Genomic DNA, 23,653 nt, shown 5'->3' with positions numbered 1-23,653 from the left:
ACCAAAGAGAATGATGACGGTTTATATGTCAGACCTAAGAGCTTAAATCCTAGTTGAAAGAAAACTGCTGGGTTGGGTGTTTTATTCAGTTTCAAGATTACAATTTTGTATGTACAGCAGCAGCAACAGTGGTACTGGAGTTGGCAGGAGAGTTTTCTTTTAAGTTTCAATTGAACAAAAAAAAAAGAAAATGGACGCTGCAAAATAACAATGTGCCGTCTATAAATCCACCCTTTACTCATTGTTGGATTATCCAAGGCCAGAAGAACCAATATGTCCTTCTTTTTCAGTCTGATCCAAGAAAAATTGTCTTTTTTTAGACAAATATATATTTTAGGAAATTTTCTGTCATTTTAAAGACACAGCATTTTATTTCTACTTTATTAGGACTTATAATAAAGATAAACATAAAAGGAAAATAAAAAGCTATATTCAAACCTGAATGCTTAAAACATTTCACTGGTAATTTTAGTGTCCTTTGTGAAAAATTGGTGGGAATATTGCAGAAAACAAGTTTGAAAAGTTGTTTGTTATTATATCTGCATTTAAAAACATTAATTAGTGCCTTTTAATTTTTAGCCAAAATTATTAAGAGTAATTCTGGATGGTCCAAAGAGCCACTTGCAAGACACGTCATCTTGGATGTTATTGTATCGAACCAAAGGAATTCATGATTGCCATGCTTTGCAGTGATTGCAAACAAAGTCCAGCACATGCAGAGTTTTGCTTTGCAACTTGTTTCTCCCTTTCCGCCTCATTAATAATCTCAGACTCTTGGAAGAGATGACACAATAACACAGATGTATTTTACCTGGATCGAACGTTCGGTCAGAGCAGCGTTGGAGACAGTCAACCAAGTTGTAAAACACATCCAACCGCCGATGTTTCTGAGAATATTCAGCTTAAAGGAGGCTGTGAGCTCTGGCTGCTTTCTGAGCACTTTGTGTGTACGTTCTCAGGAAACAGATCACAGGGGAGTTGGTCTACACGCTGTTTAAAAACCTGGAAAAACCATCACTGCCTGTGAACCGTTGCAGTCCTCCAATCGGGAAGTGCTGGGTAGACCCCCGAGGCTCATTTTTCATAAAAGGTAAAATTTAAGCTCTAATTTTGTAAATATTTGCCTTTATATTGTCCAAAACGAGTCTAACTCGGAGGTATGTGTATGAGGAGGCCTAATAACTCCTCATACCTGTGTGAAAACTCAGAGAGTAGAGCGAAAAAGAGTTCCCTGAATACTTTCTTGTTACAGAGCAAGCATAACCACTCCAGATGCAGGGATTTAATTTTCTCATGGCCACCCTCTCTCCTTCTCTTGCTCATTTTCCTCTCCACTCCCTGTTTCCCCCTTGCCTGTGCCAAGTGTCTTGTTGCAAAGTTTAGAAAATATGAACCATCCTTGGGAGTTTTTGGTTCTAATCAAGTGCATATTGTAGTCAGCTTTGATGACAGAGGGCGCACAGAGGACACGGTATGGAAATGAGAAGAAAAACGCCTCGAGATTTAAAAAGAAAAGTCAAGTTATAAGGAAACAAGTGACGAAGGTGCAACAACAGCAGCAAAAGCTCAAAAAATTATCAGTAGATGTTAAAAATTATATAAAATTGTTTATTAAAATTCACAGGATTAAAGGCACAGGGATAGAGAAATAAAATGGAATGTATATCTTGATTAAATCATACAATGAGAGAAAATGTTCACGTTAAAGGCAGCTTCTTGCCTTTCTGTCCAGTTCATTGGTTGGGAAAGACTCGACCAGGACTCAGTGGCTGGGAGGATGATGAGGATGAAGAAACCATGCCGAGTAAATGGAAACCATGCATGAAATGCAAACAGAAGTATTATATGACAGCACTCAGTAAAAATGTCCTCATTCCCTTTCATAAACTCTGGTGCAGACAACGTCCCCGGCAGTCATAGTCTGAAAAAAAACAGACGGAAAGAGCAAAGGGTTTCACTTCTGAGACTTTCTTTACATAGTTGTTTAATTTATTATTTAAAGTACAAAGAAAATCTGAGTATATGGCCTAAGTTGCCAAGTTGTAGTAGACTAAACTATATAATTTCACATAGTGTTTTCTTTAACACCACACCCTACTGATGTTTTTCTTTTGACATATTGTACATTTGATCCAGTCAACATTGGTTAAATAAATGAGCACATTTCACAAGTTAATATCAAATCTGCTTTTAGCTTGCAGAATAAAGATAATCGGGAATAATATATCATATTATTATTACTGGATAGATGTTTGAAGGAAGTTTTTACACCTTGTGTTGTGAGTCTAGCTCAAACTGGAAGGTCTGAATCAGCTGAGTTAAAATCACTCTATGCTTTAGAGATTTTAATTCTATTTATTAAGAGATTGTGATGCAGGTGTTTCATTCGAGTTGGGCATTAGAGTCTTAGAAAACTAGAGCACTAGAAAAATAGTTATGAAATACATCCAGGATCCTTAAAACAACCCGACCCAGGAACTTGCTAATCTTAGAAACATATGGTTGAAAACATATGCAACATCTCTTTCTTTTTGCCTGGAATCAAATTAAATAAAGTCTTTCTGCTTTCAGTCAGTCATGACTGTTACAATTATTTCTACTTGCTAATAATTACCAGGATCAGCTCTCCGTCATTGGTCAGTTCTCTGGTCCATGCAGTCTTCGGTCCATCACCTTTCGGTAAAGTCTGTGCACAGCTAATCTTTCGGTCTGTCTCCCACTTTGGAAAACTCTACAGGGATTCAAAAGAGAAGAAACACTTCAACCAGACCTTTGAAACACAGTGTGTGCAAGATGATAACCTAGAATTTTCTTCAATCTGCTCACATAATGTAAGCAAAATTAGTCATTCCTCTAGACTAAAGTTTAAAGTAATTTGCTTCTAAGGATAATAATTATAGGCAGGGTTTGTATCGTTATCCTAACACTGAGCATCCTCTTCATGAAACAGTTTTAGTACAGAGTGTCTTAAGAGAACTGCTGGAACACAGACTGCTACAATAACTCCTTGAATAAAACTGCAATTTTAACAACATTTAGTTTCTCTCTGGTATTAATAAAGAACTTTTGAACTGAACTGAATTTTATTGCTGTAATAGCTATAAAGATTTCCCACTTGTTATTTAGGAGGATATAAATAACTTCTAATATGTCAGATTTTTCATAAAATGTAAATAGAAAACATTTTTTTCTCTAAATGACATTGTTCTATTATCATCTGGAAGATGCATCTGCTACTAACATTCACAAATAAGATTCTGGGTTAAATGGACATAATTTAAAATCTAAATCTGTCAGACAGATGTGTAATTTTGGTGTTAACTGTACAATTTTAATGTAAATATTATCCAGGAGAAGATTTCTAATAGTTAGGTTGGTTCGATTGGGGGTCATGAAGTCCAAAATCCAAAACAGTAAAAATAAATTGTATGTGCAATTTGTATTTACAAATAGTATGTCCAAGATTTTGTGCAAAAACACAAAATTTTATATTTTTAGTCTAGTTTGCCCGACAAATATCTTAGTGTGCTTCAAAAACTTGCAATTAACTTTTCAACAAAATATGCAAGTTTGTTTTAAGGGAATACTAGCTAATTATTACTAATTGCTAACTGCTTTGGGAGGTTATTTAACTTATAGGAAAAAATTTTGAAATAATCATCCAATGAAACTAGTACTTTTTAATAATAAATTATCTTGTTGAAAAGTTTCTTGCAAGCTATTTTTGTCTTATTATTTCGAGAGCACTAAGATATTTGGACAATAAACTAGACCGAAAATACTTGATAAGATTGTGTGTTTTTGCAGTAGAATGCAGTAGTTTTAATTCAACATGATCTGCATGACAGAACTAAATAGAAAACAGGACAATAAAACATAAGTATGTGAGCTACCAGAGGGACAAACTGACCCAAAGCCTCTTTTGACACTTAATTTTGATCAGGCATGGTTGAGGACTTCTCGTCGCTTTCTGTGAGAAAAACTTTACGAGCTGTCAGGAACCATGATCATCACTCATTCAGCACAAAGAAATCAAGAACAGATCTCTGCGTAAAATCCCTCAGACTGACTCTTGAGTTTCACCCAAAATTATTTCCATATGTTACCTTTTAGGCAGAGCTGCCGCCAGTTGCGCTGTCCTTGAGCGGATTCTGGTATGCACGTAATGTTAACTTTATAGAGGAATGCTTTATGAGAAGCAGAAAGATGCGTACCGTGCAGGGCCGTCCATCGACGGTGGCCTCGTTGAAGGATTCACCCACGGTGAAAGACACATTGGTGGTGCGGACGCTGGTGGATGTTTTAATGGAGAGGGTTTCTCCTTGCTGGGTGATTTCCACTGCCGGGCTGGACGCCGCCGCCACTGCAATCTTCCTCAGGAACACATTAACACCTACGGATTCGCATATATGTAACAGGGTTTTATTTTAATATAGACAATATTATTAATATGAAGTTTGTCAAAATGTGTTTATTCTTTGAATTTAGTTGCTTCTTCAGTCATTTATTGGTGTTTTACGTTCTGTCACTTTGCTCTTTAAGTGGTAATTGGATCTATAATAATGTAACATTATGCAGAAATGGAGTTGAAATTGATAGAGATTATGAGACAAAACTTTTAGGGATTATTCTACACAATAAACTTAGTTGGAAGCCTCATATTGAAGATATTAGAAATAAACTATTGGAATATTGTTTCAAATAAAAGGATTTAATAAAAGTTAAAGGCTTGTTCAATATACAGCCCTCTTTGGTTATGCCTTATCAATGGCTTATTGTTCAGCCATTGATAAATTAGTTAAGTTGCAGAAAACAGCTATAGGGCTTATTAATAAAGTGGGATATCATGAACCAGCTAATAAACTCTTTATTCAAAGTAATACTTTAAAATGTGAAGATATTGTACAAACAAAAATATTGGAAATAATGTGTAAAGCGCTGAACAAAAGTCTTCCTTGTGGCATTATTTAAGTTAAGAGAGAATAAACAGATTTGTTTTGTTTGAACATGCAAAAGAGAAGAGCCAGGTAAAGTGACAGAAATGACTCAAAATGATGTCCTTTTGTGGTGAGCTTTAAAAGAGCCTTAAAATGTAAAATTGTTAATTTGATGCTGATGTTAACCACCAACTTGATTTGATCTTTTCCTAGAATAAATGCGTTGAACCTGAATGTGTGTGTCGTGAAGTCGACCCATTGGACGAACACAGGAGGGTTACACTGTCAAACTGGAAGCTGTGGTCCATAATGTGTAATAAACAGCTGTGGATGCCAGTGGTTTTCAATGTTATTGTGGTAAATAATCCATCAGAATGAATCAGTCTCTACCTTCAGTTCTGTTTTATGAAAGTTTAGCACATATAAAAGCATCCTGTGGTAATAAAGCACTGAGCAAAGAATGGATGGAATTTTCCTTCTTGCCCTGGGCTCATTGAAACCATGTTATCTGATATTTTGGGAGTCAATAGACGTTTTGATGAAGCAACAACAAAATAAATTTCACAATGTCTGCCTTTTAGGGTTTGGGTTTTCCCATAATGACTTGTGATCTTGCATATTTTCTGAATGGGTTTTTCTTTGCAACTGCCAGCAGCAAAGGGAAATAATCATTTGTGATTTATTACTCAGAATGAAGCCAAACCAACAATGAACCTCTTAAAATCAATCACCTACTCCGAAAAGGCTTTTTAGTCGCCATAATTTGTGCTAAATAGGAACAAGGCAGAACATCTGGTATGTTTCAATGTGCCACAAATTAGAGAAACAGCAATGAAACAATACTGTGCAAAGATAAAAGAGGGTTGAGTTCTCCCAATTTCTTTTTCGCTTTGGTGGAGGTAATAGATGTTCTTTCTATGAAAAACAAAATGATGTTTACCTACCCGGTTCAATGCAAACAAGATATTCCGGCACCATAAAGGTGCGACAAAGAATCCTGTATGAAGCAAAATTAGAAAAACCTGGGAATGTTGATGCAAAAGCAAAAAGAACAGCACCGTTACACTTTGCATATCCTTGAAAATATGAGGCTGTGTAGAGGATGTTTACCAAATGTCATCATCAGAAAGTGTTTGTGTTCGGTTCTCTGTAGAAAAATCACGTTGTTGGCATAAGGTTGGGAACATTCTGGTTTAATTCTTGTGCAAATACACAACCTGCTGAAACCAGATGGAAGCCTAGAAACCAGAGTCAGATATGCATTGGCAATTTACATCCACAGATGACGAATACAAGCCTCTAAAGCCTCAGATGGGTTCGGACTAGTTGGTTTAGCCAGAATGTTTGAGATGTTTCCTGGACTGCTAGCAGGAATCTATAATGTCAATGGAGCAACATAGAAACATCTACGCCAACCACGATGAGGAAACACTGAGGCAAAAAGTTCATATGACCTTTGGATATTTTACAATAAGAGACTATTATAAAAAATTTTAAAAAGTAGGACTGGTCCGATATGGCTTTGCTAGGTTACCAAAGAGCGAGTGAGTTAGTTGATTCCACCATCTTTGCTTGACCAGCTATAAGAGATTGAGCAGCTAAAGTTTTTCCTCTTTCCTCTGCCTACAATCCCCAGAATGCTGTGCGGTTCTGGATCAGAGCTCAGTGAAAGTATTGGACAGTCCATCGGACTCCTCTGGGGTCAATAAAGTCATTTGAATTATTTCACTTAACAAGACATTTTTTACATGTTATAAGTGAAATTATTTACCAGTGGAACTAGTACTTTTTAAAATTATTATCAATATTCAAGAATTATCTGCTGTTTCTTGCTGAAAAGCTCTTTGTACGTTGGTTTTGTCTTATTTCAAGTGTACTGAGGTATTTTCACCAGAAACTAGACAACGTTCTTGGTAAGATTTTGTTTTTTTGCATTGTAGTTAATACAAGATTTAGCAAATGGAGGGAATTCACTTTCTAATTAGAACCTGGTTAGTCAAAATAGGTTTTCCCCCCTCCAATAAATAAAAAATATGTTTTATATTTACTAATGTTGATTGAAATGTATCAAAACAGAACATTCTCAAATTGTTCAGTTTTTTTAGATGTCTAATGATGAAAAATACACCTAACCTTCTGCCTCATTCATGTCGGTTGGCCTCACTTCAGAGGGATCAAGGCGACTCGGATATCTGATTCAGTTTACGCCATATTTGCTCATGCTTTGGTACTTAGAGGAGGTAACCTACCCACACACAGGCAGACACATAAAAAGCTCCGGATTGCCCGGGGCCTTAGGGAGACAGAAGGAAAGTCAGGCTCAGCGTTGGCTGGCTGCTGGGGCCCATGTTAAGGCTTAGTTCAGTTTACATTGGCTGTAATTACAACCACATGAGGAGGGCGCTGCTTTAGATGAGTCTAATCTAACTTTTGTCCACAGGAAATTTGACTTCAAATTTTCAACAAATGCCATGATGTGGCCCTCGCTTGACCTTTGTCCCCTGCAGTGAGGACATATACCTGGATTCTGGCAAGACGTTCAAAGCTTAAGGCAAGAGATGCCTTAACACTTGGATTTTTGTTTCTACAATTAAAATTCATGAAAGCGTCACTTAACTTTGTTTGCAATGAGAGTCATCAATTTTCTTGTACAGATTTTAAAGCAATGCATTAAAAAATCTTGAGTTTTCCAGATTTTTCTGGAGGTCTTTGGCTCATTTTCACTACAAGAAAGAAAACAAAGAAGAACTTCGGAAAACATTGAGAACTGCGAACTGAAGATCAGGTTCACAGGTTTTCAAAACAAATTGGTAAGATGGAAACAAAGTAAAGAGAAAATAGATTTGCACATGTAGGGTTAAACTACAAAACAATTAATGAATAATCAGCAGAATTAAAAACTAGAACAAAGCCTGCAACTTGATAGTTCCGCAGTTGTGAGCGTGCAGGTTTTGAAAGTGTATCCCAATTACAGAGCAATGCGTCACAATAACAACATTTAGTAACTAACAACTCACCCAGAGCTTTCAAAAGCTCCTCGAAGTTTTCCGACGTCTTCATTTTCCATTTTCCAGAGAAATCTGTCACTTTGTTCTCCATTTCGGTGCAGATTAGGGCCGCAGTCTGATCGTCAGCACTCCGCTCCGTTGTGCGTCCGTTCCGAAAAAGCGTCTCCTCCGCTTGCAGCTGCGCCTCCATTCATTGGCCCCCGAATCTGATGCTGACCCAGCCAATGCAGAGGCCGGCGGTGGGGAGGGACTTTCCCCCCCCCCAAAAAAATCCTCCAGAGCCCATCTACACCCTCCACCTCTTGCAGCGTGGTGAAAGATTTGGATACGAGTTGGAAAAATGCGCTTCCAGTAAGAGCTTTGATGCTGATTAAGAGCTGGGACATGCGTTAATTGCTTTGTTTCTTTTATTGGGTGGATGGCGCAAAGCCAACAGCCGTGTTCACGCAAGGCACCAACGAGAAGCTCCACATTTAGACGTTACTCGTGAAAGGAGAAAATTGACAGTTCAACGTTGAAGAGCTGGAAAGTGAAATCAGATCCGGTGTGAAGGTTTTGTTCTGCAGGCTGGGAGGTGGGAAAGTTGGAAGAGCAAACGATAAGATGTCCAGCAGGTGGCGTCACTGCAACAGGAGATAGATCAGATGGATCAAACTTTTTTTTTTAATCACATGGGCCAAAACTGTTGGTTCAGAAGTACTTACTGGCCAAGAAAATAATACTAAAAATAACCTTTTTATGTTATTGATTGTAGATTTTAAAAAAATAATAATAGAAATATTTCGTATTCAAAGAAAAGCATCTAGTTTTCACTTTGTTTTTGGCTTGACTGAACCAATTTATTCTACGTATTAGAAATAGATTTTGATCATTTTCTTTTAAAATGTGACCTAATTTAGCCAATAATTAGCCAAGTTTAATAATTCAGATAAAAACTGATTTGGCTGCAGTTAAAGTCGGCTTTTCTGTAAAAGTCTCTGGATAAACATGTTTCACTTACAAGTTGCTTGATTATAAAAAGACAAATATTTGTGTTGTTTTTAGCGTTTTCCCTTATTTCAAAACATATGTCAATAATAATTTTACTCTTGTCCTGTCCAATATTACACACACATTTGACATCTGCAAATAAAAAGTCTCCATTTCCATCAAGTCCTCAAATTGGACAGGACGATTCTTGAATTGAGGGACTGCACAAATTCAGTCAAAGGGCTACAAATGGTACCTTATGCAGTTCACTGGTTCCCAAAGCTGGGGTCAGGAGGTCATTTTTGACCGTAAAACATCAACTGAGGCTCTAAGATATCATAAATTAGCCAAAAGTGTCCATATGGTCTCCATATGAAAATGGGCTGGAAATTGACCAAAGATGGAAGTGTCTGTATGACTTGAACAATGGTCCAATGTTTATTGCTAAAACTTGTTTGATGCAGGATAACTCTTAGAAACACACACATTTGACATTTGGTAAATCTAGTTATTCTTTCTAAGCATCTTCAGTCTCAAATAGAGTTTCAAGTAGCAAATGAATTTCAGTTTCTTGTTTGTTTTTGTTTTTTTTACAATTATAGTGAGCATTTTGAAACATGACTGTTGCAGAACTACCACTATTTGTTCTATTCTGTGAAATGCAAATCTAAAAAATATTAGAGAAAAATTTATGGAGATATTTTTTGTGCAGCCCTGCAACTGTGAAGTTGAAATCAAAAATAAAAAATCCTACTGGATTTTTTTTTCAGTCTTTCTCAGATACAAAACAACAGTTACACCTCTTGAAATTATAAAGTACAAGTACACAAATTGTACTTTTGAAGTTATTAAAAAATATCTTACTCCTACAGTTTTGCACAAACATTTTGCAAAGCAGACGATTAGGCTGAAGTTCGTCGAACTCTTTGTTTTAATTACCTAAAACCTTTAATCTAATTTATTGAATGTAATAAACTATCACTCTCATTGATTTATCAATAAATACATTTATTGATAAAACAATAAATGTATTTTCATAGTTGCAGGAATCAACACAAACAGAAACAATCATTAAATTACTAAAAAGGTGAATTAGAAAACAATGAGTGGTAGCTTTTGACAATTGCACAGTAATGTGCATCAGAGGTTTTTTTAACATGTGCTTTAGGGTCTACAAAGGCTTCACATTTCAAAGGGGTTTTAATGTTGCCCAGGAGGCAAACACTTCACAGCCAACAGTTGTACACACACTCAATAAAAACAAGAGTTACTTACCAGAAACAAGAGCAGCTGCTGTTGTTTGCCTTCATCTTAACTGTCCCTCCTTACATCATTTAAATGGATACAGAGACAACTTTCTCTCCTCCAAGTCCTGCTGTTATCCACATAGTCACACATCACACTAGAAACATTTGGAAAAGTGTATTTTGTCATTTGAAATTTGATCAGTTATGATGAGGCTAGCTGGCTTTCATTCACCAATAAAGTTATGAGCAGTTCTAAAATATCAGTGCAAAAATACTTCAGGTGTCTGCTAAAAAGCTGAAAGTGAGATATGTTGTTTTTCAGTGTCACAGTGTGTCCAAACACCATCAAAAGAATAACTTGATGAGAAAAATATTAAGTGACCAGCTTGAATCCAGAACAAAACCTAAAAGAATATCAGGCGTTTCCTGAAAATGCTGTGTACAGCAGAAGCTCTTATATGATAGATTTTGAGAAAGTTTTCAAAAGTTTAAGAAAAATATTCAACAATTTTCACTTGCGAAAGAAGATTGAATTTTGAAATTAAATCAAACGATGTTCCAACAAGGTAATAAAAATATCTACTTTATTTTCTCTCTTCTTATTTGATTATTGCTTGAAGTGTACACGATAAATGCTGGAAAAAGGTTTTTAAAAAATGTATGATGATCTCGATTTCTTGATTTTAGAAACTTTTGAGAGCCATTCAAATATATACATATGTATTGTGTAAAGAAGAATTTCTCATAAAATAAAAAAAATATGTACAACCCTGAGCATCATGTTCATAAGACTGCTTTACAAAAACAAAGTGTCCTCAGTCTAGACTTTACATTGGTGTCAAATGTCTCATTAGCTGGTTTGTCTCTTTGTGTTATTAAAAGTATACCTATTAAAAATTAGGTAAATTAAAGGCTTCAAATCTTGACTTCCTCCTCTGTTAACTACAGATTTAGTCCCACTCTGAACACATTACTTAGATCTGTTCTGATTAGGACCTTGTTATTATATCCTGATCACTATGGGAAGCACAGATTTGGCCAGATTTGTTGTCATAGAAGTGCTCCAGTGTCCAGTGTTGGTGTGTCATCAAGCCCACTATCCCCATCCTCCTCTAAACTCAAAGCTGCCACTGTTTTATTTTTATCTGAGTCCCAGTTTAGGTAAAGATGCCATGTTTATTCAATTTGGTGAGTGTTTTATGTGTTTGTTTTTTTATTTATTGTTTTTTTTTAGAAACTCAGCATTTGAGAATAGTTTCAACCTTGCTGCAACTCAAACAGGATTATACTGCATCTCCATGTTGCTGCCTCTTGGAGAGAAGCTTACCCAACCTGAATAGAAAATATCACGAGTCCTTTTGTGAGGTGAATGGTGTGCCTCATGTTTCCACAGGAGTCCCATTTGATCCAGACCTGGTGAAACAGTCCTGGCAGAGAGTGTGAGAGAAAAAGAATCACAAGCAGATTCTGTCATCAATGTATGCATCACTTGTATGGGTGAAATAAAATACAGTTTACTGGCAGTGTGTCTGAAAATACGGATAAACATATTCCACGGGAAAAAATGGCTTAATCTAATCGTGATGCTTTTTACTATGGTAACAACATCATTCAAAACTCTGTCAGTCATTCTACCTTGTATGAGCTCACAGTAATCTTCAACACATACATACATACGTATATACACATTACTATATTTTCTGAACATCTATGTTGACATTTTAGACTGAAAAAAATGGTCTGAATAGATTCAAAAGCACAAACTTTACAAATTATATATTTTTTCAAAAATATTGAGTAATTGCAAGAATATTGTGTAAAACAGAAGTAACTAGGCACATAATACTAGAATTGTGAGTTTTAATGTCAATATCACTCAAACAGGGAGGTTCTTTGAGTCACGCGCCACCTAGCGATTGTTTAACCCCAGACTCTTGGATCCGGAACCTTTCCCAGTTAGTCGTTGCACTCCGGAAACAAATTAATGACGCTCCTCACTCATCATGGCGCGGCACCTTCGCTTCGTAGCTCGGACGGTGATGGTCCCAGATGGCAATGTCGATTCCGCGTACAAGACCTTGAACAGGTTAAATTCAAATAATTTCAGTATTATTTTAGCTGTCGTCATGGGAACACAACGCTAATGCTAGCCAGGTTAGCGCCAGCTAGCAGCTCAATGTCACAGAGTGCGACTGCGCAGGAGCGGCGACACATTTTGGGATTTCTTTCCGTTTTATTACACAAGTTCAATAAATCACGTTAAATGTTTTTGACAAGGGCTTTGAAATGTGTCACAACCTGGTTTCCAACAATCCTCTAATTTATAGGGACCAACTATTTATGGAGTATTGTTAATGAACAAAGAGGACAGCAGGAAGTTCTTCAAACGAGAGAAGAAAATAAAAGCACACACGCACAAATCTAATGAGCTTATGTCGTTGGGCTGTTGTTAATTATGCTGTCGAGACATTTGATTAAAAATAATAAAAATTGGGTTGTAAGTGGAGTTAAGCTAAACATTTGTCATTCACACAACGCGCATCAAATTTAACTGCAATAAAACAAAAATAGTGAAGTATATTAAATACGATTATTTAAATTGAAGTTATTCCTTCATCCTTATTCTCTCAGATGTTTAGAATGGCTATTACAAAGATGAAAGCCACAGTAAGAACATTATGCAACACTGTGGACTTTTGTTTTAATTTTGCTGTAGGTATTATTTCAAGGAAAAAAGGGTTTGGATGGATTTTACAATAAGATCAGATCTGATTTTTGTGATTATTGGGAGCAATATTGATCTCAAATGTCTGTTGCACCTTAAATTATTAAAATAATTTATAAATGCTAAGACATTTACATTTTGTGGTAGTTTTGCCAGGATTTTCATGAAGACCAGTAATCTATTCTGCATGTAACAAAAGCTTATTTGAAAGGGAAAACAGGCTTACACACATAACAGATTCTCAACCATTGTACCTGTTTCCAAAATGTCTGAGTAAGTATAGTGTAAATTAAAATGTTTAAGTTAGATTTATTTGAAAGAGATTGTTGCATGGCGGACAATTGAGCTACTTGGGATTGTTGTGAAATACAGAAACTGTAAACTGACGGTATGCCTTTCCAGTGCTCCTTTCTTTGATTTTAGTGTTTCCTCACTTTGCTGTCGCACCTTTTTTTTCTCGACATTCCCCAGAATCCTAACCCAGGATGGGATCGTCGACGCAGTGAAGCGCAGACGCTACTTCGAGAAGCCCTGCCGAGAGCGACAGCGGAAAAACTTTGAGAACTGCAAGCGCATTTACCACATGGAAATGGCACGAAAGATTGCGTTTATCTCCAGGACAAACAGAGAGGATCCCTGGCTCGGTTGCTAAGGAGATTGAACGTGTTGAAAAAGGACATTCAAACATCCGAGGGTGACAGGAGAATCGCTACACAAACACAAGCTATGAGTTACATCTGACAGGAAAGGTCAAAAGTAAATTTCTGCAACTTTCTTGTTTCATCCAAGCTGTGAAATATGAGCATTTATCCACACTCAGTAATCTCTGGTGTTACCAGGTTGTGGTGGTTTTCTCCCCTGCAGCCAGAGGAAGACCACCAAGATGTGATACTATCTCATCTCCTTTCATTTTGTTCATCTGTCATCTAAAGTTGTATTTAATAAAATAACTCTCTGAGATCTCTTGGCACTTGTTTTTTTTTAAAGAATTTATGTCAATTATAAAAAATTTAAGTTTATAATTTTTAGTTATTGGTGAAACCAAACAAAAAAGAGCCTTGTTGATTACATTTATGTTCTCAGACCAGTCACTTAAAGTTTTGTTCAAGTTTAATTTTCCAGTTTTCTCAAAATAGGTACTTTGAGATTTGCCATTTTTTCGGCATAAAAAACATCCGTCTCTGAAAGAACAGTTTCAACTCCTCATCTCCAATAAATTCAGTAAGTATGGAAAACAAAATGTGCAATGGTCATTCATTAGGCTGTACTTGACAAAAAAAGTAATAAAAATTTCAGAAGAAGAAAGAAAACAGACATTTTCTCCTTAAAAAAATCTGATAATTGCACATTGTAAAACCTTATAATTGTCTTGTAACTTAAGCAGTCTGTAGGAATGTATAATGGTTTTCTTAAATGTACATAGACTTTTAACATGTTTTGTTAAAGACAAAGAAATACTGATTGTGAGCTGTGCACTCTGTGCACTGAGGTTCTGACTGCAGATGGAGCCTTTGTTACTGGCCATCCTGTACTGCTTCCCTGGGATTTTATCAGCAGGTTGCTGTGACGTGTGTGTTTGCATAGTTGCAATATCTGCTGTGTCGTAATCAAAAAGAAAAGAAAAAATCCTGAACAAAGTGTCTCTGTGCAAATATCAAAACTCTTATCAAGCCTGTTGCAACAAGAAACCATAGAAAGGTACTCTGCTGATCTACACCTGACGCCTCTAATGTACAGTCTTACAGGAAACTCTAGTTCTCAGATCTTTCAGGGGACGCATATGATTGATTGCTTCTGTTTAAAATTTAAAGACGTTTGAACTTTCTCCTTCACACCCATAATTTTAGCAGCTGTGCCTTTTTCCTTTATTCTGCCACATTGCCTTTATACTTAACCGTTTCATAATTATCATCCTGATTAGAAGAATAATTCTTTGTTTTGTTTTTTTATCCTACATACTTTTCACATCCTTTCTTTTGAGTATCTCGTGCACCGAAGAAGTGATTCACTCCTCCAGTCTATGTGCCATTATGTAATTCTGCTGGACTTTATTTAGAGCCCCCTCGATGGAAACTTCAAATGGTCTGCAAAACTATGTATCCCAAGCTTGTGACATTTATTATCAGTAATGACAACTTCATACAAATAAAATCTTTACATGTGCATTGTTTGCATTGTCATATTTATGTTTATATTGTTTATATTGTACAAACATTTATAGCACGTCATTATTCTCTGTTTATATCTTGTACAACTGTTTGTAAATATTTATACCCAATATAGCACTTCTGGATAGATGCAAACTACGTTTCGTTGCTTGTACATGCAACAGTGCAATGACAATAAAGTTGAATTCTATTCTATTCTATTGTTTGTTTCACAAAACGATGTGAAAACATCCTCTTTCTCATACAGATTTCACTTCAGTGCGTCAGATAATACTGTTCAATATAAGACGAAGAAAAAAAAAACAAGCTTAAATGTGTGGAGGTAGTTGTTTTTCTGAAGGTTATGCAACAGATAGAAGCAGCAACTCCCCTCAAATACCTGCAACTACTAATAATGATCCTTTCATACCAGTGTGGGGGAATTTTGACTCCCTCTACTCTTGTAGAATTGTTTTAATTCAGTTAAATTGAAGAGTTTTTGGGCATGAACACTTATTTACAGGTCAGATCACGGCATCTCACATGGATTCAGGTCCAGACTTTGACCCGCTCCCAAAATAGTTACAAAAGGACTAAAACAGCAAAGGGCTAACAATGTTCAAGGGCCAAAACAAACTAATACAACAAAACAAGTTAACTTGGTTGTAACATGAACCCCAGATCTTAGGTTCAGAGTCAAACAAGTCATTAATAGCATATTTCTTTGCTTTTAAAGATTTAAAACGCCAAATGAGCATGTTCAAAAACACAAGAACAACGCAACAACTGCAAATAGAAACAGAAAGAATTGCTAATAAATTGTTCACACAAGAAACTTTCATTACATTTTCAAAATATTTTACAGTGAAGCTCACATTTATACTTGGGATTAATGAATGATTAAAGTTATAGTTGTACATGAGAAAAAAAAAAGTAAAATCATAGATATATAGCCTTTTTTTCACAAACTATTTAAGTCATGTTGCTGTCTTCAGTCAACATATTTCCACAATTGGCAAATTACTGGATAATGTGACTGGCTGATAAAAACAGATGAAAACACTGATTTAACGGAGTGTCTCTGAATAAATGCACTCTAAACGTGATCTGCTGTTTCTCTGATTCATTTGTTGCGTTGTATCCATTGGAAGAGGCCAAATGTGACCCTGTTATGAAAATTTTCAACAGTTGCCAGCAGCAGCCGCGTGCAGTTCCCCTTTTCAACAAGCCTCGACACTCACACGTGCGGCTCTCGGAAGTGAGGCGGTAACACCGCGTGTAAGGACAAACCCGAAACTGAGGACAGCGCCGATTGGTTGAGGTTTCCATCCAATGAGAGCGCTCTTGCTTCTCGTCCAATCGCAGCGCTTGTACCCTTCGGTGCACGTGCGGCGGCCGTTGAGCTTCTCGGCTCTGGTACGTTTTGTGCGGAGATATCATAGAGTGAGAGGAGGAAAAGCGACACACTGACGACTGGAAGAGCAGGGAGGAGCCGAAGCTGAACCGGAGAACAAGACGGGATTCACAGCTGAGTTTATTCACCGTTATCTCTGCGTTCAAGTTCCCTCCGCTTGCGGGGAACAGTTTTTCAAAGAATAGTTTGCAAAGTCCGTTTCTGGATTCTTCAAGCAAAAAGGTAAGAACTATTTTCGCTCTACGTCTTTGTATGTCTGAATATTTGACGTGCACAGGTATATATTTGGAGGTGGAGAAGCACTATAGGACAAACCGTCATATATTTAAACATTGGTGGTTCATTCTTAAAGGGGAAAAATGGGTTAAGCTGTTCTCTGTTAACTTGACTGGATTGGAAATGTGAGGAAACTCATTGACAGATGAGGACATTGGTTTTATAGGAGCAGAGAATAGTGTTGTATAAGAGTGTGCGTGTCTCAAATGATTGATTTCCAGGCTTGTGAACTTTTTAGGCACCCTCTTGTTACTCTTGTATAACAGTTCCCCCCCATTTAATACTTAGTACCGCAAAAATAATGTAGAATAACTAGAAAGAAAACAGTTTCTGACACAGCACCTACAAGATAAAAATACAGTTCTGAGGGGTTATCCTCCATCTTCAATGAAGAAATACATTTTCAGTTGAAATTTTATTCCATTATGAAAACTTGTTTCATTCTTCGTCCACTGACTGGCTGGGAAGGGTCTCTCCATTTTCCTTAAATGTAACCATACAAAGTCAGTCCCATATTTTTATGCATGTTTTTCCAAATGCCAGTTCCTCCACATGTTCAACACTGGTGATCACATTCCAGTTTGTGTTTTTGTGTGTGATAGGGTTAGTATTTGTATTGTACATGTGTGAAAAATCTTTGGTGTAGTTTTTTGTGAATTGTACATTTATTTTGGTAATCACAGAAACCAAGGTTTAGGTGTTGTCCATCCTCAATATGCAATCAGTCTCCCATTTTGACTTTTAACAAGTGTTTGTTCAACCTACTTTATTACTGAAAAGCTTTTACAATATTTATTTATCTTCTGCATATGTAATAACATTTATATGAGTTTTGTAGGTTTTTAGTTCTGATCCATTTATTGACCAGAGGGGAAAAAAGACCACTATTTTTAGTGTCAGACCTGCTGATTTCCGATCAGAAGTGATGATGGGAAAATGGGACAATTCCAATATTGGCTCGCATTACCAGACGATACTAATATCCAGTTGGCAAAAGACTTTGTGCTTCCAACTTTAGCCTATTAAATTTTCTTTAGCCATAGTGCATACAAAATTATGTACACTTATTTTTTACTCAACATTTGACAAAATCGGACCATGAATGGAGAAAATGTGCTACCTGTTCCCAACAGAAAATTTAGTACAATCAAAATTGACACAATGCATGAAAGTTGCATTATGTTTATAGCAGAACAGAAAGTATCTTTTATGTACCTTTACACTTATGTCTCTGGCACTTTATGAGTTTATTCACATGTGGTACAGGTGTTCTTTTTGCTGCGTCCCGGTGTAATAAACTGTCAATATCGAATAACTTATCTTATCTTCATTACGTTATGATTGCTCAAACACGAGCCAGACATTACTCACCAGGTCTTTACAACTACTGTACTGATATTGGTTTTAATATGCACATAGCAGTGTGGAAATGTGTGCCATTTTTTGACGAATATAGATTGATTAATTCGAAAACCCACCATTATGTGTTTATTTCTGAAATATAAACACATAAAAAGTGTAGGTGTGTTTCTGCTTTGTATATGTGGTAAAAATAGAATTTAGATTATGAGTTGTTTATCCAGCTAGTTGTGAACAAAAGCCTTATTTACATCTTAACAAGGATTTAGTGAACGTATTTCTTTTTGCCAACTTAGTGGTAGTTTCTTTATGACTACCACCTTATTGCCCCTTTATCTTCCAAAACTTCTTATGCTGCACTAAATAACAAGTGTCAGTGCTTAAATTACAAGCACAGAGATACTGAATTCATTGTGCTTAAATAATAAGTACCATTTACATCAGTTGTTTTCTTTTAGTGATATTGAAGTAATGGTATATTTGCAGTGCATAGTTCATCAATATTCTATAGTTTTAAAATTATATACAGGGTTTCCTCCAGAAAACTTGCTAAGCTCAATGTTAGAGGCGCTAGAGCAGTCATCCAGCAACCCATTGTGTTTTTCAGTTAAAAAATCTTTAAAGGTGACAGAAAATTTTACTAAGCATTACTAACAATACCTTAACACCAACTACAAAGTCTCAAAAACATAAAAAACCCCTAAGAGAAATAAATAAACAATGCATAGCCTGGAGGGAATGCAAGTAAAGCCTGGTGGCCCACCAGGCTCGTGTAAACTCTGATATACAAATTTCTCCAAAATATGACATTCTTTCCTTTTTGACTGGTGACATTTTCAGTTATGATTGTTTATTGTGACTTTTAAGGAGTGAACTGGAGTGTATGCCACAATAGACACGGACATTTTTATGCCAACTTGCTTTTTCTTTCTTTTTAAGTGAAACTTTTTTACTGAAGCCAATAATGACATGTATTAAAAAATATGTTTCTCATTGACTCTGTTAGTATTTGAAATACTTTATGTTTTTCCTGCAATTTTTAGAAGTGAAATAAGTATTAGTGCAGATCATTTATACAACAATAACAGTCATGCACTAACTCTGTATGTTCCCACAGATGAATTCATTGGGTAAATCTTCCAAATGGCCGTCTTATGACTCGCTTCCCTCCACCTCAAGCTTCCCCCCCAGCGAAAGCGAGCAGACTGAGGACGAGGCAGACGTCTTCTCTGAGGGAGAAGGGGACAATGTATTAAGAAGCTCCCTGCACTCAAAGTTTAAAGGCGATCAATGTGAACTATACCCTGATGAAGCCAAACATTTGTCTCCTGAACCGGCTGCACTCAGGTCATCAACTCCAGGAGACTTGACCTTCGCTAAGAAAGTGAGCACAGTTTCACTAAAACAAGCTTTCTCCTTCTAGTGTTTCATTTTTTATAACAAAACGCGTTTCTCTATATTTTCAGTGTGCTGATTTGGACAGGTATATCTGCCCTTTGCTGGAGCTTCTGCAGGGATTAAAGTCTGGACGGTTTGACAAAGGTTTGTGGATTAATTACACTAAATATTGCTGTGTAATAAACAGCAATATTGTCTGACATTCTGATGTATGTTCATAGGCTTAACCAGCTTCCAGCAGAGCATGGCCATAGACAGATTACAGCGAATTCTTGGGATCCTGCAGAAACCTGAAATGGGGTAAAAAAAAAGTGCTTCTAAATTAAACAACTCCAGCAAATATGTCGTTATTGCTATTACTAATAGTTTTGACGTTGATTTGTGTTGCAGTGAGAAATACCTCCAGAATCTACTGCAGATAGAGATGCTGCTCAAAATGTGGTTCCCTCAGGGGTTGTTCAAGTCCAAGGATAAATCCAAGCAGACCAGCACTGCCTCACTTGCTTTACATCGGAGGAAAAATCAGCTCCACATGCCGGTCAAGGTGAGAATCAAATGACAGGCTGGTGCCTTCAGAAGCAATGGAAATAAGCAATAAATCGATTAATTGTATGAGAAATTAAAATGAGTGCAGTAATTACCATTTGCATTCCTGTTTGTGTAGTTAGCCTGATTCTGCTCTTCAAAATAATTGAAAAGCTGCCATTTTGAGAAATGCTGCAAATATTTGATAACCAGTCTAACTTTTTTAGGCTTCATAATCCATTATATTTATTCTTCTGGTTATTTGTCTCAGCCTGATAGGCCTGTGACTGACCAAAGTGATAAATAAATGTGAAGTAGATGCAATTTCATTGGTTGCTAAACCAATAAAATTGAGAAATGTCGGCAAGTTTGTGTTCATCCCAGCTTCTCTCTGGTAACAAAATCAATTTCAGTTCATATCTTTCATGTGAGTAATTTCATCTGAGTATAAATCCAGATGTCCTTTTAAAGTAACTTTAGGAAATTATGAAGACCAACAACAATCAGATCAATGGTAAGGCTGTGGAGAAGCATGGTGAGGTTTCAAAAAGTAGACGTTTGTATAGTGGAGAATTATTAGTGGTCTATTACAAAAAACAAAACACAAAAAGAGTTTTTAATTCTAACTTTAAAATGTGAAAAGATATAAGGAGTATGGATACTTTTTTATTAAGGACAGTTATATTAAACAGAGATCCACCTTTAGGGGGAATCAAATTATGTTAAGCTGTATCCCGTTCACACATCTGTTATCCATGATGTGGTGTGTTTGTAATTCAAGCATGGAGCAACATTTGGTTCTATTTTTTTCCTCTGCAGAAGAGAAAGCTGAGCTGGTCAGACCCCGATGTTGCCGACATACTCCCGGCGAAGCAAAACCACCGTCAACACAGAGAACACGAGAGGTGCCACGCTGCCACTTCACTCGACACCGCTTCGACATGTCTTCCTCTATCTCCAGAAAATCAGATCACGTCAGAGGAGAAAACTACTGACACCGAAGTGGATAACTGCTTAGCAGGGCAAAGGTTTACAGACAGGACTGGCCCTTTAAGCAGGGCTTATATATGCAGTAGGGGAGAAAGCGAGAACCCGAAGCCTACTGAGGTCCTTCTACCCTCCTTGTGCCGCAGCCCAGCTATGCAGGACTGCTCGGTGTCTTCAAGCAACAGCGTTCCTGCAACTGACTCACCTTAACTGGCTGAGGCTGACCTTGCTATCACATGGAGGTACCTCAGCTGGAGGGCGGACCAGATTACATAAGTATAAGGTTTGGCGTAAAGCCAGTCTGCCATGCCTGCAAGGCACATTAAACCAGAGGAGGTGCAGGAAGATACTTATTAACCCTTGACTCTCTGGGTTTCTTTTCCAAAAGTGGCTGTTATATTATTTTTATTAGAAGCTGTTGTTGTTTTTCCATGAAACTAATTTGAAGAAGCTTGGATATTTTTGTTTTATATTTCTTGTGTGTTAAAGACGTTTTTACTGTTTTTATATGTTTTTCATAATACATGACAGCCTGAAAAGTAGCAGCACAGCATTCTGAAAATAATACCAATAATGATTTTATTATTATTGTTATTGTTTTAGAAGCTACTGTTTGTAGGAAGGTGATGCTTTGTGGAGAACTGAGTTAAAATAGCTTAGAAATATTTGATATTTCTTGTGCAATAAAGCAGATTTTTACTGTTTTGTACTTTACATATTCTAAGGCAGCCCCAAAAAGCAATGGCAAGGGATTTTTAAAAATAATAATAATAAAAGTATTAGACAGGGGATAACACTGTCTAATACCACATACCGTTAATATTTTTCACTCTGTCCTGCAGTAGTTTAATGAGCCTCAATGCTGATTTCTGGCAAACTAAAAGAAAAAAAATGTTTGCAGCTTCCTTGGATTTGTAAGAGAATGTTACTGTATTAATATTACATTTACAAGAAGTTCTCTTCAGTCTCATTGCCTTCAAAAGTTGATCTTTCTGACTATTTTGCATATAGTTTTCTTGAAGTAACTTGGAGACGCTCCAAAATTGAAAAGGATCTTCCTCTGCCCATTTTCTGCTTCCAGCTATGATCAAGTTACTTTTTGGTAGATTTTGTCGTCTTGCTGACGTACATTATCTCACACTGTCCAGCGTTTTTGACAGATAAAACTAAATGATGTAGGAAAGACGTGCAATTTCTGCCAAGATGTGCCAAAAAAAGAATTTTTTGCATTCTCAAATTGTAAATGGCTTATAAGGTTGTCACAAATATTTTATTTATTTTATTTTTGTTTCTCCACTTAATATGAAAAGGAAAATGGTTTATGTGCAAAAAAGCTTTAGCAAAAAAAAAAAAAGAAAAGAAATACTCGGCTGAATTTAATTCTACATATTGTGCTATTTATTTTGTGAGTCGCCACCTTTTGCTTTTATTGGAAATATTTTGTAGTGGAAATTTGTAGCAAACAACTTAAAATATTTATGCCTGTTTGCATCTGAGTTTGTGTATCTGCACTTTGGATGAAAATGAGGAAATGTTACACATCTGTGAACATCAACGAAGTTGTGAGATTATTTATAAAAGCATTACTTGATATTTTGAATTCCATTGGTTTGTGTTACACCTCAGAGGTACTTGAATTACAAATGCGTGTCACTGTGCAGGGAAACATTTGAAGAATTGTAGTATACTAAAACGAAGCATGATGCGGAAGTAGAAGCCAACTGCTGTGCCTCATTGTAGTGGATTTATCACTATTATTACATCAAATTAGCAACACTTTTTTTTTAAGTGCCATAAAAAATGTGGTAAAGATGAAAAGAACTGAACCATTTCCACTTCTGAACTCATTGTTTTTACTTTTTTAAAACATTTTGGTGAAGTTTTATTCATGTTGAATGACATCTCTGATAGTTTGTCATTGTCAGAGCCTTGCATACAAACACAAATAACAGTAGAAATTATACAACAGAAAAAAATCAAGTGCATAATTTTATGAATGATTAAAAAAAAAACATGTCACAGCAAACCAGGTGTGGGTTTTTTGCGCAGGTGTTTCTCAGGCTTCATCATTTTGGATAATTCAATGTCACTTCATGTAGAAACAGTAAGCACAAGGCAGAGAACAATATGTGTACAATGAAACTTAATGTTTTTGTTGTTAAACTGTAATGACTATATTTGTGAAATAAGACAAAAGTTCTCTCTTTGCAATTTTATCTTTATAAAAGGTCCAGTTGTTTTTTATTGAGGCCATTTCTTTATTTTTTGTAAATCATATTGTCATTACTGGTGAGTGCTTGAAAAATCTTTTCAGATATTAAAAAAAATCTAATGATTTATCCACTCCATTTGCTGGTTTAGAGTTTTTAATGAAACACCATGGCTTGCAAGATTATTTATACACTCTGTAGTTTTCACATTACACAAACAGACCTTAGTAACACAAAATAATACATTTGAAGTTGAAGGAATGCGGGATATAGGCTTGAACCTTTTCTATTAATAAAAATAAAAAGAGTTCGTTTTCTGCTCTCTTTATCGCTCAATAGCTTGTTGCAGTTATAGCTGAAACTCGACTTCTTCCTGCGATGCAGAAGAAAAACATTGGTTGCGATGTCCGTTTTCCAAATTCATATCTATGCGTGAAGCGTCTAAAACTAC

The 23,653-nt window shown here is 36.3% G+C and overlaps 3 protein-coding genes across 3 annotated transcripts; 2 read left to right on the top strand and 1 right to left on the bottom strand.

Moving 5' to 3' along the window:
• Nucleotides 1–1,594: 1,594 nt before the first annotated feature.
• On the bottom strand, nucleotides 1,595–8,154 carry crabp2b (cellular retinoic acid binding protein 2, b). The gene is made up of 4 exons (XM_055053651.1): nucleotides 7,955–8,154; nucleotides 4,215–4,393; nucleotides 2,615–2,731; nucleotides 1,595–1,921 (listed from the first exon to the last, which is right to left on the bottom strand). The coding sequence occupies exons 1-4, from the start codon at nucleotides 8,133–8,135 to the stop codon at nucleotides 1,871–1,873; spliced, it is 528 nt and encodes a 175-aa protein (XP_054909626.1). The 5' UTR covers nucleotides 8,136–8,154; the 3' UTR covers nucleotides 1,595–1,870.
• Nucleotides 8,155–12,131: 3,977 nt separating this feature from the next.
• Nucleotides 12,132–13,846, top strand: mrps21 (mitochondrial ribosomal protein S21). Its single transcript, XM_055053655.1, has 2 exons — nucleotides 12,132–12,247; nucleotides 13,358–13,846. Exons 1-2 carry the CDS (start codon nucleotides 12,165–12,167, stop codon nucleotides 13,536–13,538), a joined length of 264 nt encoding a protein of 87 aa, XP_054909630.1. The 5' UTR covers nucleotides 12,132–12,164; the 3' UTR covers nucleotides 13,539–13,846.
• Nucleotides 13,847–16,467: 2,621 nt separating this feature from the next.
• Nucleotides 16,468–23,334, top strand: ciarta (circadian associated repressor of transcription a). The gene is made up of 6 exons (XM_055054107.1): nucleotides 16,468–16,669; nucleotides 19,200–19,466; nucleotides 19,549–19,624; nucleotides 19,702–19,780; nucleotides 19,871–20,024; nucleotides 20,825–23,334. The coding sequence occupies exons 2-6, from the start codon at nucleotides 19,200–19,202 to the stop codon at nucleotides 21,200–21,202; spliced, it is 954 nt and encodes a 317-aa protein (XP_054910082.1). The 5' UTR covers nucleotides 16,468–16,669; the 3' UTR covers nucleotides 21,203–23,334.
• Nucleotides 23,335–23,653: the final 319 nt, after the last annotated feature.

This window comes from Poeciliopsis prolifica, unplaced genomic scaffold (assembly GCF_027474105.1).
Source record: "Poeciliopsis prolifica strain line A6 unplaced genomic scaffold, Auburn_PproV2 SCAFFOLD038, whole genome shotgun sequence".
Classification (NCBI taxonomy): Eukaryota; Metazoa; Chordata; class Actinopteri; order Cyprinodontiformes; family Poeciliidae; genus Poeciliopsis; species Poeciliopsis prolifica.
The sequence above is the reverse complement of the archived record's forward strand: the minus strand, read 5'-3'. Positions and strand labels throughout refer to the sequence as shown.

Coding starts and splice junctions, on each gene's coding strand:
- crabp2b (XM_055053651.1), bottom strand. CDS start 8,135: ATGGAGGCGCAGCTGCAAGCGGAGGAGACGCTTTTTCGGAACGGACGC. Junction 4,394..7,954: donor GGAGCTTTTGAAAGCTCTGG/GTGAGTTGTTAG, acceptor GCGAATCCGTAG/GTGTTAATGTGTTCCTGAGG. Junction 1,922..2,614: donor ATGACGGAGAGCTGATCCTG/GTAATTATTAGC, acceptor GTTTTTTTTCAG/ACTATGACTGCCGGGGACGT.
- mrps21 (XM_055053655.1), top strand. CDS start 12,165: ATGGCGCGGCACCTTCGCTTCGTAGCTCGGACGGTGATGGTCCCAGAT. Junction 12,248..13,357: donor GCGTACAAGACCTTGAACAG/GTTAAATTCAAA, acceptor GACATTCCCCAG/AATCCTAACCCAGGATGGGA.
- ciarta (XM_055054107.1), top strand. CDS start 19,200: ATGAATTCATTGGGTAAATCTTCCAAATGGCCGTCTTATGACTCGCTT. Junction 19,625..19,701: donor GTCTGGACGGTTTGACAAAG/GTTTGTGGATTA, acceptor GTATGTTCATAG/GCTTAACCAGCTTCCAGCAG. Junction 19,781..19,870: donor CTGCAGAAACCTGAAATGGG/GTAAAAAAAAAG, acceptor TTTGTGTTGCAG/TGAGAAATACCTCCAGAATC.